The following is a 16,534-nucleotide window of genomic DNA, read 5'->3' on the forward strand; positions in this document are numbered from 1 at the left end:
GCGGCTGCGAAGCGGCCCTCAAGGAGCTCCACAGTTTAGCTTTCCGATACAACTTCAGCCTCGTTGTGTCACCGGGGCTCGTTGACTGCGCACGTATCATTCAACTGGCGTATGGCCAACAGAATTCAGGCACGGACATGATAGAGGGTCTGCGAGAGCGCAACCCCAGGGAACGTTTGGTGGGAATCTTGACCCAGGTTCCACTGGTCAACAAATCAGATGCCGAGACGCTCATACGAACTTTTGGGTCCCTCGCTGAAATCCTACAAGCCTCAAAGGAAGCACTTTTGGACTGCTCTGGCATTGGCGAGCGGAAATGCAATTCTTTGTTGAAGTGTTTCGGGGATTCGGTTTACTCATGACGCGGAAGCAACTGAGCCAGAGCCATGGCTAATGGCGCATGCATGCTTAGAAGGGCCACTGCAGACTTGGGGTTCGCCACACACATCAGCAGCAGCTCACTGTTCGAGATCATGTCGGATGTCCCGCTGAAGGTTAACCCCGCAATCTCCATTTGGGGTCTGGGAAGGCCGGGCAGCTGGTCCACTAGAGGCAAGATGACTGGCGAGAGGCCCGTAATGCCGCCGGTCACGGCGGTCCAGGTTGAGTGCGACCACAAAGCCGGGTGATAGAGAGCGGACTGTACACTCTTCCTTTCGGTTGGACGTGCGTCAAGCATCACGCCAAGCATACAGGTCCAGAGGTCGCCAATTCTAACGTTTACCTGCTTGTTCGTGGCCGCGTTCAGCAGCAGGCCGTCCACGTCGTCCATGCTACCGAAGGGGTGGACTCCAGCAGTCATGTACGCAAGGTAACACCCGGCAGACCACGTCAAGGAGTGGTCTGCCGGGCCGGGTGCGGTCAGCGTCATGTCCTGTAAGAGTCTGAAGTCTTGTAGAATGACCTCGGGTGGCTTCCAGTAGCAATCTGGGACACCAATCAACGCTCGTGTCAATTGTGGGTGACCCCTCAAGAGCCCAAAAGTCCTGGCTACAGCAAGAAGCAGCGACTTATAGGGAAATTGAACTGCTGGACCACCGGATTCGCTGTCATACATGACGCTGTACTGATCCAGTGCATCAACGTAGATCCCTTGCTGACGCAGCGCTTCGAGCTGCTCCAACACTTCCCTAGCAAAAGACTCCTTGTTAGGAACGGGAGTCGAAATCAATTGAAGACCTGCTGCTTGGACCACGAAGAGGCAGGTGAGGGTTTCCAGTTGACAGGTACCGCTTTGGACCACCTGAGGGAAGGCACTTCCCACTCGAGCGGCAAAGCGCTCGGCAAACTCCAGCGTCTCCATAGAGAGGGGTAGCAGCCACACGGTTACTGGTCGTCCCTGAAACAGCCCCTGGGCACAAGACCAGGCAAAGACCTCCAACCCCCCCCTCTCCACCAAAAGGTTAGGATGGATCTCGCGGGTATCCGCGTTGACATGCCGAAGGATGCGAGCACATGGGAGCTTTCGATGAATGTTGTGCCGCGACTCTTGAGAGGTGTAGCGAGGCAGAGTGAAGTGCGTATGCTGCAGCAACTTCCCATTTGTCGGATGCGCGGAAGGTCGCAGCTCTTCTGGACTGTGTGCAAAGGGACAGTAGTCCCTGTCGCACTCAAACGGGTGTTCCATCACCTTTGAACATGGCATCGTCTTATAAACATCGGGATGGTAGAACACCTCCTCCAGCGTATGAGCGAAAGGGCAGCTCTTACCAGCCTTGCATGTGGCAACCGGAATGAGACCGTCCAAGCGCACATGGCAACATAGCCGCGCACAATAATTGATACGGGTCTGATGTGAGCCACACCCAGCACCCACTAAGTCCCTCCGACACCACTCAGAGGTGTGAGAGTACTGGCAGCGTCCAGCAAAGCTACAAATCCCACTCTTGAGCAGTCTTTTGCCTGGTTGTTGCCCCACCAGGGCCTCACAGTAGTTCGTCCTAAACTTTAGAAGCTCATCAGGTTTAAGCGGATCCGACAGAGACATGCTGCGAAATTGCCGGTCTTCGGTCTCACAAGGCTACATGGATCGTGCTATCGATCGCGCGCCTACAGAAGGGGCACGTGCTGAGGCTCTCAGAGCATGCGGGACAAACCCTTCCATGGTGGCAAGGCACTAGAAGGACACACCAACGCGCTTCCATACAGATGACGCACTGCAACTCGCGAGTGGCCGCTGCGAGTTCCTGTTGGACTTGCTCCGAGGTTGCATTGAGCCTCCTGATTTGGGCAGTGAGAAGCGAGTTTTCATGAAGCAAGTCCTGAAAGTTGGACCTGTCGTGGTCCAAGAAGCCAGATGCGTTTACACAGAGGTCGTCCTTCTTGAGGGCCGCCATAAACTGGTTGATAGGAATATTAGCCAAACTGGACGGGCTCTTCGACAATTGATTCTCGCTGACCTCTGCGGTGCGATCGTGCAGCTGAAAGGGAGGAAGATCTGAGCTGCTCCCCGAGAATACCAAATCCGACCCAGACACAACCCTCGTGGGGTCACTGGGGCTCGATGCCAGGCCACGCACAGCGTTGGTGAGTGCGTCATTGACGCCGCGTTCCACCGCGATGATGTGAGCCAGACTAACTGGAGGATTTCCATCACCAGAGGAGGCTGCCAATCCTCGTCGCGGCCTCTCCTTGGGTTCCTCCACATGCGTCATCCCTCGGGTGGCTAGCGATCGCGAAAGCCAACGTGGTGAGTAGAGCCGTTCCCTACGGTGGCTTCGGTGATGGGCCAGAAACCAGTCACGCCACGCGTCCCACGCGACAACGACGGCCCTACGAATGTCCTTCGCCTCGACAAATTGGGGCCCGTCGTCGTGGTATGGAAATGAGACCTGGTAGGTGTCATCATCGACTACTCTAGCAATCCGCCCCAGAAAGTCGCTTGGGTCTGCCTCATCAGGTTTAGCTGGGGCAAGTTCCGACGACCCCGGATCGAGTCGGATGTCCACATACTCGCGTACCCTGAGTCGATGCCCGCCCAGACAACGAAGGCAGTCCTCGCAGGTCGCTGCAGTCGCGTGGTGGAAACTGGTGCAGCCGCTGCTAGGCGAGGCTGTCGGCAGCTCCACGAAGCCTCCGCCGTACTTTAAGGGATTAAGCGGTTGAATCATCTGCACTGAAACGTTCTCTGAGTCACCGTTATCGTATCTAACGAGAGCCACGTTCCGATCTGTGCTACTAGAAATCACAGTCGCCGGCCAATACCTTCCAGCGTATTCTTCCCTATCCCGACGTGATGAGGGAGCCCACCAGACGCGAACCCGATGACCCCTCAACAGCTTCAGGAACTCCCGTTGGCGAAAATGGAGCAGCAGGATATCCATCGTAGAGGTGGATGTCATCTGGATTTCCTGAATGACAGAGACTGGAGGGGGAAGAGACCCCATCGGCGGTGTTCCAGTCAAAAGGCCTTCGAGGCCGGAGAGGTGCTGCAGGCACGAGCAAGCCACGAACAACTCGTCGAGGAGGGAGTATAATGCCCAGCGCACGTGCTCAGAGGCAATGCAGTTGTTAATTCGCAACTGCGTTACAGAATTGCGAATCACCACGAAGAGAATCACATATATCAAGTCCATCGATAGGCTGTGTGCATACTACGGATACCCCACCAGTTATCTGAGAGGTTCAACTCCTTCACACTGGTCGGCAGGAACTTCAGAAGATAGGCGACCACGCTATCTGAAACCCGCCCGTTGAAAGTAAAGGAGTGTAGTTTGGCGTTTTGACCGAGGAAAGCTCCAAAGAGCTGCGTTTTGCAAAGGAACCGCCCTTACCTGCCCAAAAGATTGGCGTGCCCCGTGTCGTTCATTCAGGATGGCATGCCAGAGCACACTCCAAGTCTTAATCTCGAGCACCTCAAGATGATCTACACCCACGAGCTCCTCAATTAACGTACGGACTAAAGCCTGGTTCCGTTGAGGCTGAGGACAGTCGCATTCAAAAGACAAATGCGTCACGCTGTGCGAGGATATGAGGTCTCCCAGACCGAGTATCGACTCTGCTCTGGGGTTGCTGAGGTGTACCTTCCGGAGCCTGTGAATCAGGAACCTGGACAGGCCAGGCAGGGGTTTAGGGACTTCATGAGTCTTCCGAGCGTTCTGACCTTTGGTCGCGGCCCTGCCCATGGGCTTAATCGCGAATTCTTCGTCGATGGATCAATACGACGAGTTTGGAAACTATATAGGTAAGACTGTGTTGAACCTGCAATCCAGGCCCCGACGCGGAGTCCTCCTCAGAGGAGGATGCGTGGCTTGGCGAGCTTTCCACCGCTGCAGCTCTACAAAGGGCAACAGAGCAGTCACGCCAGGCGGACGGGGAGTTGCCCCGTCATGTAGCCGACGTGCTTATCCACGACGAGCATGCTAGAGCGGTGGTGCCGCACGAAGACAAACAAGTGTACCCAACAGCGCGGGAGGTGTACGGAGACGCCGAGGTTGTCGTACATGAGGAGGACACTCAACCTATTACTGTACCCATCGTAGACCCTCAGGTCGTGTCAACGTTCGATGCGGTAGAAGCCCAGTTTCCTGAAACATCCTTCGACTTCGATTTCATGGGAGGACACATGGGATTACCGGAGTTTACTCGGCTCGTAAGCGTGGTGGGTCATCTCCATCACGGGAAAACTACTCTACTTGATATCTTCGTGAATGCTACCCACCCCGGAAAAAGTGAGTCCTTGCGGGCCTACCCACGCAGATCTCCACAACCGCGAGGGTCCTATGCGTTACCTAGACACTCGCAAGGACGAACGAGAACGTGAGCTGTCAATAAAGGCCACTCCAATGTCACTACTGCTACCAAATTCCCGAGGTAAGACGCATCTGATCTCCCTAATGGACACACCTGGGCATGTCAACTTCGGCGACGAGGCGACAGCAGCCATGCGGCTTTCTGATGTGTGCGTACTGGTCGTGGACGCCGCGGAGGGCGTCGTCGTACAGACGAAGAAGCTAATCCAGCAGGCAGTCGAGGACCAACTAGATATCCTTCTGGTCCTCAACAAGATCGACCGTCTCGCCCTGGAACTCCGGCTGCCACCAGTCGATGCCTATACCAAGTTGCAGCTCGTAGTCTTCGAAGTCAATGAGCACATCCGTACGTGCAGTCAGTTGTTAGGTGTGCCGGCGCAGCGGATGGAGCCGGCGAAGGACAATGTGGCCTTTGCAAGCGGAGAAAATTTCATCTTCTTCACTCTTAGCAGTTGGTGTCGAATCTACCGCCAACTTTTCCAGGATCCTGACCCAGTCGAGAAGCTTGTCGACCAGACGGATTTCGACTCCCCCTTCGCAGAGATGAGTCGGTATCTATGGGGAGATCTCTACTACGACCCGGCTGTAGGAACGATATCTAAAACAGCTCCGTCGGCGGACACTCCAAGGTCGTTCGTCTCTCTCGTGTTAGAGCCTCTGTGGAAAATATTCGCCCATGTAGTTGCTGAGGAGCGTCCTACTTTGGAGCCTTTCCTACAAGAGCTGGGTGTCTTTCTGAAGGCGTCTGACTTCGCTCTTGCCCCGCGACGACTGCTAAAAGTCGTAGGGTACAATCTCTTCCAGTCAGCATCTGAAGCGCTAGTGGACATGCTCACCTTCCATGGTAAGTCCCCCAAGTCAGCTGGCCCAAACAAGGTCCAGCGTTTGTACTGCGGTGACCAGGACTCCACGCCAGCCGCAGACATGGCCAATGTCGACTCCAAGGGCGTCCTGGTTGTCCACACTGCCAAAAACTACCACAGACCGGGGTTTCCGACCAGGTTCGACGTCTTCGGTCGTGTGATGTCCGGCACGCTTGGTAAAGGCTCCCGAGTGATGGTCTTGGGTGAGCAGTACAGCCTCGATGACGACGAGGACTGCGTAGTGAGGGAAGTTGAGGCGCTGTGGATCCTGAATGGCCGGTACCGAGTGGAGGTATCCCATGTCCCAGCTGGAAACTGGGCACTCATCGCTGGCGTAGAGGCTGGAGCGACCAAGACCTCTACGCTTACCGACGCCGCGAAAGGCAGGCAGTTGGAAGTTGCGATCTACAAACCGCTACGATTTGCTTCGCCAGCAGTTGTTAAGGTGGCATGTGAGCCATTAAACCCAAGTGAACTGCCCAAGATGCTTGCCGCACTAAGCTGTGTAGACCGCGCATACCCATCGGTTAACATCAAGGTCGAGGAGTCTGGTGAGCACGTGATCGTGGGCACTGGGGAGTTATATCTGGATTGCGTGCTGCACGACCTGCGACGAGTTTATGGAGACGTGGAGATTAAAGTGGCGGATCCAGTGGTGTCCTTTCAGGAGACAGTGCTCGAGCAGTCCTCTCAAAAGTGTATTGCTACCTCGCCCAATGGCATGTCTGTTCTTTCCATGATCGCCGAGCCTCTAGAGCTCGCGGTCGCCAAGGACATTGAGGCTGGAGTACTTTCCTTCGCCAAGGACAAGCGCGGCGCCTCCAAGACGCTGCATAGCAAACATGATTGGGACCTTCTGAGTGCTCGCAGAGTTTGGGCTTTCGGTCCCGAGAACCATGCAATTGAAGGGCCCAATGTCTTTCTGGATGACACCCTTCCAGATGAAACAGACCGACCTCGGCTCCTGTCCACTAAGGACATGCTGGTGTCGGGGTTCCAGTGGGCCGCCCGAGAGGGGCCTCTGATAGAGCAGGAGATGCGTAACACCAAGATTCGCCTGCTTCACGCGGATCTCGCCGATAATCCCATCCACCGGAGTGGTGGTCAAATCGTTCCCACTGCGCGTAGATGCGTCTACTCGGCCTTCCTCACGGGATGCCCTCGGATTATGGAGCCTGTGATGCTGGCGGAGGTACTGTGTCCTGCGGACTGTGTGCAGGCGATCTACAATGTGGCTGCCAGAAGACGGGGACATGTTGCTAGTGACCAGCCTCGACCTGGGACACCTCTCTTTGTCGTGCAGGCCTACATCCCAGCCATTGAAAGCTTCGGATTCGAAACGGACATTCGAACTCATACCTCAGGCCAGGCTATGGTGTTGACCATCTTCGACCATTGGGATTTGGTTCCGGGTGACCCGTTAGACCAAACAATCGTACTTCGTCCACTTGAGCCGTCACCAGCTCCTCACCTTGCTCGAGAGTTTCTATTGAAGACTCGGCGAAGAAAAGGCCTTGCCGCCGACGTCACGGTAGGCAAGTTCTTCGATTGAGTGTACAAATAGAGGTTTCATAGAATGAGTCGCGTTTTAAAGTTGGGGTTACTGACCGGAAGGTGAGCCTTGGCCTGACATCACACCAGCAAATGTTCAGAAGCGTCAGCTGACATCATTCTGGACGTCTGTCAATCCTTGAACCTGCGAAGTGTAGGCCTTCCCCTGAGCGTTTCGGTCGACCAGTTGGCAGGAATCGCAGAGGACAGCGTAGTGAGATCTCGTGTCTTGGGCGTGCTTAGTGCTGGGGCTGGTTTGGAGCAGTGGGGCAACGAGGTGGGGTGGGCCGATCACCTTGGATTGCGTGCGGTGTTATGTCCGAGCCCATCCGTAAAGGACGGACACCTCGAGGTGGTCGCTCTGGGTAGTCGCCTGTCGAGGCTGCTGGATTCTCACGACAAACCCATATACGTCCGAATGCCTTTTGTTTGCACCCAGGACGTCAAAATGGAAGTCGACGGCTGGACTGCGTGGAAAGCACTTCACCGACTATGCAACTACCACTCAAACCTTTACGTAGCCGTTGAGATGGGCATTACATATCCTCTCCCACATGAGGACGCGATGTCCCAGGCAGCGTATGTGGCGTTGGTCAGGCGTTACCTATTGAGATGGAAGGGTGAACCAGTGGGTTGTGTGTTGCTGCCCACACACCTACTGGAAACTTCAGGCTCCCCGCCGAAACTGGTGACAGAGCTGCTTCGACAGTTCATGGACGAGTCGGCTCTCATCATGCTGGACACGAACTGGCCGATTGAAAGTTTGACACCCAACTCCGAAGCCAGAGTGGAGCTGACCCGACACCTGACTCAGGTTCAGCGGTTATTCGATACGATGACTCGTGAGACAATGGCCCTGTCAATACAGCACTGACCACCGCAGAGGAGTATGTATTCCACTTCCGGGAGGTCCTGCAGACTCCTCTTCGGCCCCTGCAAGACAACCTGCTTGACTCTATCTACGCCACGTTCGAGGCTGACACTGTGAAATACGACCTCTACGAGGCAGCCGTGGAGCAGTGCCTGCGCGACCGAACAACCTCCGGTGAGGAGAGCCACGTGGTGGTTGTGGCCGGAGCTGGACGAGGAGCTATCGTTGACGTGAGCAACGGTGGAAAATATGACCCAGAGAGTGCTCGTCGTTGTGGAACGGCTCGCCCTCACCTCCCGCGTCGTAGCCGTGGATAAGAACCTGTTCGTGTACCAGACCCTGCTCGCTCGCCAGCGAACCGAGGCACGCTGGAAGAATGTGGAGATCGTATCAACTGATATGCGCCACTGGGAGCCGCATTTTAAAGCCGACGTAATCGTGTCCGAGTTATTGGGATCGCTCGGTGACAACGAGCAGTCCCCTGAATGCATCGACGGTGCACAGAGCATATTGAAGGCCAACGGAGTGATCATTCCTCAATCCTATACCTCATCCGTGCAACCAATCTCAAGCACCGTTCTCTGGACCTTGGCAGGCCAACACAGTCGACAGGTAGCCTACTGCGTCTACCCCTCCAAGTATCACACTCTTGACGACCCTAAGGATCTGCTAACGTTCACTCATCCTAGGTGAGCGCTGACGTTCTCTCATCACAGCCCGCCAAACCCAGACAACTCTAGGAATGTGTCTGTGCCCTTCCTGCCGCATCTGGTATCCGAGTGCCACGGGTTTTTGGGATACTTCTCGTGCCGTCTGTACGGTGACGTGGTGATGTCCACAGACCCTCGCAACGCCACCCCAGATATGTGCTCATGGTTTCCCTTGTACCTCCCATTGGAAAGCCCTCTGCAGGTGACGCCCACAACCCCTTTAACACTGCACTTCTGGCGCAGAGTCACAACATCAAATGTCTGGTATGAGTGGGCGATCCAGAGCGGAGAGATTTTCGAACCCATTCATAATGCTGGAGGCACACACATGAAACTGGGTCTCTGATCGCTCAAGCGCACAGTGTCTCAGCGAAAAACTAAAAAAACTTTTCTAAAATCGCAACTTCAGATGCCCTGTGCAATTCGGTTTCACAATCTTCCAGAAGGCAACGAGAGGGAGACCGTCAGAAAGGTTAGTGCCAGAATCACGTCTCAATCAGGCTTGCGAAGAGGTGGACGTGGAGGTCATCTCGGTGCGGGCCATGGCAATTCCTCTCGGTCAATTCGTCGCTCGTGGCAGCGCAATCGCCGAAATTTGTCCAGGTAAGCATCATCGGCCCTCTGACATCGTGGATTCTCTGGCATCGCTGGCCTCCCACGAATTCTGGGTGGTTAGTGCCGATAGTTGTGACGTGAAGTCTAGGAAGGTGTCGAACTTTCAAGTCAATGCTCTCTCCCTTGGCTACTTTCCAGACGCGAAGACCTTCGTACAATCAGCTGACCCTAACGCTGTCTTCGCAGACAACATTACGGTACGCGTGCTCATCGACAAGTCCACAATAGAAATAGATTTACGGAAACTGGACAATCGGCTACTGGGTGCTCTTCTGGGTAAGCAAGAAATAACACCGAGCATTCTCCGCTTGCAATTTATGATCGGAACTCTCACCGGATTTGCCGTCTGCGATGCTAAGACGCACAGCGTCTACCTCTCTGGGCTATACGCGCCGCATATTCAAATGGGAACACAAGCGAGATGCGACCCGAAACTAAAGTTGGATCCCTGCAGTTGCGATGCTCTGGGTGAAGTCCCTGTGTTCCGACTGGTGATACACGACGGCTTCCGTCGTTTCACAAGGACCCTCAGCGCTGCTGGTCTGACTGTACTGTTTACAACGATGGACAATCACGTCATGAAGCGTGTGTCTCTTGACAGTCTCCCTCACTCCTCCGCGCAGTTTGCGTCGTGTGTGGCCGAAGCCCTGTCGCACCCTGAGCACTGGCTCGATCTTCAGCGGTCATTGGGACTAACATTCAGCCAGCTTTACGCATTGTTGTGTATCAACTCTGAGATGCGGATGCAAGCGGCTGTTTTGTTTTCCAGGGATCTGATCAAGCGGCTCAAAACCATTGAGCATCACCCAGGGGCACTGATCAGTTGGCTTCGGGGGTATTTACAACAAAATGTCCTGCCAACAGCCGATTCTGTAACCGCTGTCCTAGAGAAGGCAGCCGAGGCGCCTGACGTAGTTAGTTCAGAGGTTGTCGCCTCGAAGCCGTCTCGACGAGGGGCTGGTACTCCCCTGTTTGCTTTACGGGCGATGGCTGTCACTCCGAGCCGGATGGTGTTCATGGAACCCCACCAAACACTTAGCAACCGAGTGTTGAACCAATTCTGTAAAGAGTCTACAAATGGATTCTTGCTGGTGAGCATCCGAGATGAGAATTGCGCTAATGCCGCGCCAGAAAAGGCAATGAGAGCCAAGATAGACCAGCTCTTTGAGAAGGGCATCTCAATCGGAGACGTCCATTTCACGATCCTGCACTGGTCTAATAGTCAGCTCCGGCAGCAAGGCTTCTACATGTACGCCCAAATGCCCTCTGCCCCCTCTGCTGATGACATCAGGCAGTGGATAATGTCCCAGACGATGCTGAAGACCCCCTGCAAATATGCGTCCAGGCTTGCACTCTTCTTTAGTACAAGCCAACCCACGATCGCAATTCAACCCGCAGAGGTTGCTGTGGTGCCTGACGTGGAAAGGGACGGATTCGTGTTCACGGACGGGTGTGGACGAATCTCGTACAAAGCGTCAGAGCGAGTGCGTGAGGCCCTAGGTCTTGCCTATGCACCATCAGCTTACCAATTCCGGTTTCAGGGGGCTAAAGGTGTGGTCGTCACCACACCGCCTGATGTGGAACTTCCGGAGGGTATGACGCTTGAAATGAGGCCCAGCATGATTAAATTTCAATCTCTTCACGACTCCTTCGAGGTCGTTACGTGGTCGAAGTTCAGACCTGGACGTCTGAACAGAGAGATCATCACGCTGTTGATGACTGCAGGAGTGCCTTTACAAACTATTCTCGGCTTCATGCGAAAGAGCATCGTCGATGCAGGCAGATGCCTCACCGACAAGAAATCGGCAGGAAATCGCCTACGACGGTTGCCGCTTGGCCCTGATAGATTCAACGCGATAAACCTCGCGGACCTCGGCTTTGCGTTGGTTGACGACGCGTACTTCGTGGGCGCCCTGCAGTATCTGTACCACGGCTCTGTCCACCACGGAAGGTCCAAATCCTTTGTACCGATTGCGAATTCGGCGATGCTGTTGGGTATTCCGGACTTCGATGACAACTTGGAGGAGAACGAAGTGTTTGTGCAGACGAAGGAACGTCAGGGTGACTCACGTGTCATCCTTGGGAACGTCCTCGTCACGCGGAATCCGTGTTTGCATCCAGGAGACTTGAGAGTTCTGCATGCGGTGGATGTACCGTCATTGCGGCACATCCAAAACTGCATCGTGTTCTCTGTGCGTGGATTGCGACCTGTGCCTGACCAGATGGCCGGTGGTGACCTCGATGGCGACACGTACTTTGTCACTTGGGACAGTCTATTGGTGAAACCTGTTGAGACCTGCGCCGCAATGGATTATACGCCTGACTCCCTGCCTGTTGTCGAGATGAGCATGGACCCCGAAGCCGTCCGGAAGAGCATGCATGACTATTTCATTGCTTGTGTCACAAGCACGGATCTTGGTGTCATATCGAACGCCCACGTCATTCTCGCTGACCAGGCAGGAGCTAATTCCGACGAGTGTCTGAAGCTAGCCAAGCTGCACTCTGATGCCGTGGACGCACCGAAGACTGGTGTAAAGGTGGTAGTACCAGGGGACCTCAAACCCAACTACTACCCAACCTGGATGGAGAAGGAGTTCGACACCAAGGAAACCCGTCATGAGGACACGCCGCTACAGGCGATCTATGACGTTTTTCCGTCGCCAGCGATGTCCACGGCCGTTGTGGTGGATGTGACCCTAGACCCCACCCTACTCATTCAGGGGCATGAGCAGTTCCTGCCCACTATGAAGCTACTCAGATTGAATTACAACCACAGTCTACTGGGTCTTATGAGGCGGTTTGGTGCCAAAACGGAGGTTGCACTGCTAACGGGGCCCAGTGACGCTCGCAGGGTCTCCTCTGCGGATGATGAACACGAGAGGTCCACCAAAGCCCTGATGAAGTTCTTCCGCGCGAAGATTCTAGAGAAGGTTGAGGACCAGCTGGATATTGAAGTTGACGAGGCCGCTGATCCTGATCGACCTTCGGCTGAGTTGCGCGTGGCCTCAGCGTGCTACGTTACGACCTATAGGAATCCCGACTTCAACGGAATTCGCATGCTATCCTTCGGCTGGCTGTGTGCGGAGGAGCTGTCACATGTACTGCTGACCGTAAACCCCCTCCCTCGTCCTGTATTGCTGTATAAGTCATTATCCGAGTCCCTCCGCACCCTCTTTGAGGAAAACCGCCCAGCGAGCAAGGGCGCCGAGGAAGCCGTGCGAGCCTCAGTCGAGGCGACCATGCGGGCCTCCTTGGGGCCTTGTGTCGTGAAATTTCGGGATGACTCACTGTTGCACCTGTCAGAGACGGGTGACCCTGTTCTCCTGGAGCACACAAGCAATGCGTCCATTGGAGATGTTGTTGCCGCTCTTCATGGTGTTACCAATGCCAACTCCGTGGTAGGATCTGTACAGGGCGCGAGGTTCGTGCTATGCCCTCCTGGCTCCCGGAGTGGCTTGTCTTCAGAAAAACTGACCGATCTCTGCGGGTGGCTGAAGGTCCACCCTCAGCTACTGTATGTCCTGTTTGGCCTCAAGCTATGGTGCAATACCCATAGCTATCGAACGAAGTTCGAACCGCATGCGGCATGGAGCCTACTCGTAGACCAGCTCGACGTGTTTTTCAAGTCAGCAGATCCCATTAAACCGGACGAGTGGCGGGAAGCCTGGTCCGAAACCGATTTAGACCTGTCCACATCATTGAATCCTGGAGAGGTATTCTACAAGTTCTTTCTTTGTCAATCTCAAAGCGGAACTCACCTCGGTAAGAACGTCGACGTGGAGATTCTGCGCGCCTATCAACAGGTCTGCCTCGATGGCCATGCAGACTCTGTCACCACCAACGACATAAACAGCCCCTACGTCCGAAAATACATCTTCCGCATCAAATCAGTGCTGATCAATGACGTGGACATCGATGGCCTACTCAACGACGCGACGAGGGCTATGGAAGATGCCTGCCAAATAGCGAATCAGAATCGCACCGATACCAAGAAGCTTCGAGTCGATCTGCAGGAATTCGAAGATGGCCGGTTATGCACAATCATACTTATTGTTTGGGGCAACGAGGAGGAAATTGAAGCCTGCAAGGGGGTTGTGGACACATACCAGTACAATCTCAGCCAGAAGAAACTAAAGGACTGGGCCACAAAAGGCGTTTACAAAATGATGGATGAAAAGTACCGCAACAGATTGACGGCTGCTCTTCAGGAGAAGCAGGTGATTATTGTAGTTGGCCCCACTGGTTGCGGCAAGTCAACGGTGATCCCGCTGCTGATGCTGATGGACGAGACCCAACCCGGTGTAAAGCACGTGATCTGCACTCAACCACGTCGAGTAGGAGCCACAAGTCTCGCGGCTCGTGTAGCTCATATGTGCGGTTCAAGTGTCGGCGAGGAGGTGGGGTACGCCATTGGCGGTATGAAAGAGTCTTCAGAGGCAACCCGACTGCGGTTCCTGACAAACGGCGTCGCTGTGACATTGTTCCTCAAAGGCGACTCACTGTGCACGCACCTAATCATCGACGAAGTCCACTGTCGTAGCGTGTTTGACGACCTGCTCATGGCCATCGTCAAGCACCACCTCATGCTCGACAAACCCAACCTGAAAATACTGTTGATGTCAGCTGCGACGAGCGTGAATACGTTGAAAGAGTACTTTGGGCCTGAGCACTGCACAGATGTTGTCATCGGGGCTGCGCCGCACACCATAGAGGATCGCTACCTCGAGGACCTCCCTGAGTTCGTTGCCGAAGGATCTCGCAATGGGGAACCGACGGACAGCGGCATAGCCAAGCTGATATGGTACGAGCATATGTCGAGGCTGCGTCCTGGAGAGAACCCGAAGCCGTTTCTGGTCTTCTTCCCAGGTAAAAGCGAGATCCAGAGAGTGAAAGCCTACCTCTTCGACCTTATGGACTCGAAGTTTCAGGACGACGATAACTATACCCCAATTGACTTGAAAGTTCTGCATGCGCAGATTCCGGTCGAGAAGCAGAACGCGGTGCTGAGTGCACAAACCAACCCTGAGCATCGCGTCGTCATCCTGAGCACAGACATCGTGGAGTCCAGCGTAACCATTCCAGAGGTCTCTGTAATAATTGACTGCATGACGCAAAAGAGAAAGCAGTGGAACAAGACGCGAGGCGAGTACCAGCTGTATAAACAGCGCATCACCAAAGACGAGGCATTGCAGCGAGCTGGTCGTACAGGGAGGACAGGCCCCGGAGTAGTCTGCAGACTACTCACTAGAAAGGATTACGAGGCCCTAGATCAGCACGTGACACCCCTCATGAAGTCCGCCAGCATGGCTGACGTGCTTATGATGCTCTACGACTCCAAACTCGTCACGAGGCCACTTGCGTTCCTTCGGAACTCGCTGATGAGCCCTCCAGAAGGATTCCAGGTCCATGAGGCGTATGCTAGGCTTCAGGAGGCCCAGGCGCTACGAAACGAACCTAAGAACATTACTAAACCGAAGCTCACGCGTTTCGGTCGCCTGCTTCAACGTTTGATGTTCGACGCTGAGGCAGGAATGCTGGTGTGGTATGGCCTCCATTTCGGAGTGGGCGACGACGCGATCATCTTGTCAGCGATTGTCCAGCGTAACATGCCATGGTTGGATGATCAATCGGGGTCCCCTCAAGAAGCGATACAATTGGTCCGTGTTCGGCGCCTGCTCTGCACTGATTCAGACCTGATATGTGCTATGAGGGCTTACAAGGCTTGGCAACTCTTCCTTGAAAGGCAAAATGCAGACCGAGAGCGCCGTGTTGACCCTGTAATCTTGGCTGAAGCCGAATTGGACTGGTGCTGGAACCACTTCCTTTCCAACAACAAGCTGCAGGAAATAGAAGAGACCGTCCTTCGTATTAAGGACGTCCTCTACGAGTCAGGTCGGAGTCCATGGCCTGCAGTATCAAACGAGGTCCGCTGGAACGCTCGAGACCGAAGGCGGTCGCATCGATCTGCCTCGCCGCCTTATGAACGGCAGATCTTACGGATTGAGGACCCAGCTAGCAGTCTGCGGGAGCTCATTGGGGAGTTTGAGTACACGGACGATGTGCGTGTGCTTTTCTGGGTCATCGCAGTTTCATATTGTCCCAACGCCTGCATCGCTCCGACGAACACCTCTACGAAATGCACCTACTCTTGCAGGCGAAACCGCCAAGCGGATTTGGATGAGTTCCTTCGACAGAAGCTGTGTCTGCGTGGCGCCAAGGTGACACACGAGAAAAACAGGACGAGGGTGGAGTTCGCCTCTCTCGAGGACATGCAGGTGGCAGTGCAGGTTGGTAGAACGACAGGCGCTACGTACCCCTACTCCCACCCGCCAACAGCGCTGGTGTCCAACCAATCTAAAGGCTGCTTCAGCTGGGCCAGCGATGTAACCCTGCCAGAGGACAGCGTTTGTCAGCCCGTCGTTCGCCCTTCACTTGTTGCCATTGCTGCATCTTGTATGGTCGTGGGAGATTCCAATACTGTGTTCGGGTGAGCCAAAGATGGGGTTCCTATGCAGCATGCTAACACTAATTCCAGAGCTGCTGCTGACGCCTGTTTTCAGCTTTCGTAACAACCAGCCATTAGAATTGGGCAAGAACGAGGACAGCGACAATTATGTGGCAACTGCTACTATTCGCGGCAAAACTGAAACGAGAAGGCTCCCCCAGAAATATCGGCGGATTCAACAGCTCGTGAATGAGCTCCTCGACGCTGTGGACTACCCCAGAACCTACCCGGACCGGTCCAAAACGAGCATGCTAAGAGCTGCCGCTGTTGCTCTCATGGTGGAAGCCGAGAGGTTCGGTGGACAGCAAGCGGCCAGCGACAGTTTAATTCTAGCCTTGGACTTCATTCCCCAAGCGAAATTCTCGATGATTGTTGGATACAACAAAGAGAATATTCAGAATCTGCGCGCTAAATACGAAGGCGTCTCTATCAACGTGCCTCGGCTGCATGAAGCCGGAGTCGTCTCCGTCTCAGGCCCTCGAATGGCCGTGGCGATGTGTGCTCGGGAGATCTCTGTGAAAATAGAGATGGAAAGGCAGTGTCTCCGTAAGATCAAGGAGGCCATGCGGTAGGATCTCCGCAAGATCAAGGAGACCATGCGGTAGGATCTGCGAAAGACAACACGCCGCTGCTACTTTTGTGCATGCTGTTCAACCGTGTCTGTCGTA

At 54.5% G+C, this 16,534-nt stretch overlaps 3 protein-coding genes across 11 annotated transcripts; 2 read left to right on the forward strand and 1 right to left on the reverse strand.

Annotated features, from left to right (window-relative positions):
- Positions 1 to 352: 352 nt before the first annotated feature.
- KVP18_000484 (uncharacterized protein) lies at positions 353 to 3,575 on the reverse strand (the record flags this gene model as incomplete). Of its 3 annotated transcripts, XM_067949468.1 has the most annotated exons (2): positions 353 to 1,988; positions 2,017 to 3,575. In XM_067949468.1, the coding sequence occupies 2 exons, from the start codon at positions 3,573 to 3,575 to the stop codon at positions 353 to 355; spliced, it is 3,195 nt and encodes a 1,064-aa protein (XP_067813833.1). The 3 variants fall into 3 exon arrangements, with proteins under 3 accessions (XP_067813833.1, XP_067813834.1, XP_067813832.1); XM_067949469.1 differs by lacking the exon at positions 2,017 to 3,575 and having other exon boundaries at positions 353 to 1,987; XM_067949467.1 differs by lacking the exon at positions 353 to 1,988 and having other exon boundaries at positions 2,013 to 3,575.
- Positions 3,576 to 4,149: 574 nt separating this feature from the next.
- KVP18_000459 (uncharacterized protein) lies at positions 4,150 to 9,092 on the forward strand (the record flags this gene model as incomplete). Of its 5 annotated transcripts, XM_067949274.1 has the most annotated exons (8): positions 4,150 to 4,183; positions 4,212 to 4,670; positions 4,699 to 7,145; positions 7,179 to 7,228; positions 7,256 to 8,007; positions 8,034 to 8,266; positions 8,295 to 8,725; positions 8,753 to 9,092. In XM_067949274.1, 8 exons carry the CDS (start codon positions 4,150 to 4,152, stop codon positions 9,090 to 9,092), a joined length of 4,746 nt encoding a protein of 1,581 aa, XP_067813794.1. The 5 variants fall into 5 exon arrangements, with proteins under 5 accessions (XP_067813794.1, XP_067813790.1, XP_067813792.1 ...); XM_067949270.1 differs by lacking the exons at positions 7,179 to 7,228; positions 7,256 to 8,007; positions 8,034 to 8,266; positions 8,295 to 8,725; positions 8,753 to 9,092 and having other exon boundaries at positions 4,212 to 4,762; XM_067949273.1 differs by lacking the exons at positions 4,150 to 4,183; positions 4,212 to 4,670; positions 4,699 to 7,145; ... (1 more) ...; positions 7,256 to 8,007; positions 8,034 to 8,266 and having other exon boundaries at positions 8,286 to 8,725.
- Positions 9,093 to 9,155: 63 nt separating this feature from the next.
- KVP18_000474 (uncharacterized protein) lies at positions 9,156 to 16,438 on the forward strand (the record flags this gene model as incomplete). Of its 3 annotated transcripts, XM_067949391.1 has the most annotated exons (3): positions 9,156 to 9,218; positions 9,247 to 15,848; positions 15,877 to 16,438. In XM_067949391.1, 3 exons carry the CDS (start codon positions 9,156 to 9,158, stop codon positions 16,436 to 16,438), a joined length of 7,227 nt encoding a protein of 2,408 aa, XP_067813817.1. The 3 variants fall into 3 exon arrangements, with proteins under 3 accessions (XP_067813817.1, XP_067813818.1, XP_067813816.1); XM_067949392.1 differs by lacking the exons at positions 9,156 to 9,218; positions 15,877 to 16,438 and having other exon boundaries at positions 9,289 to 15,852; XM_067949390.1 differs by lacking the exons at positions 9,156 to 9,218; positions 9,247 to 15,848 and having other exon boundaries at positions 15,860 to 16,438.
- Positions 16,439 to 16,534: the final 96 nt, after the last annotated feature.

Source organism: the organism of the source record quoted next (assembly GCF_019968955.1).
Source record: "MAG: Porospora cf. gigantea A chromosome Unknown PgA_NODE_10_length_87172_cov_338.289, whole genome shotgun sequence".
Taxonomy (NCBI): Eukaryota; Apicomplexa; class Conoidasida; order Eugregarinorida; family Porosporidae; genus Porospora; species Porospora cf. gigantea A.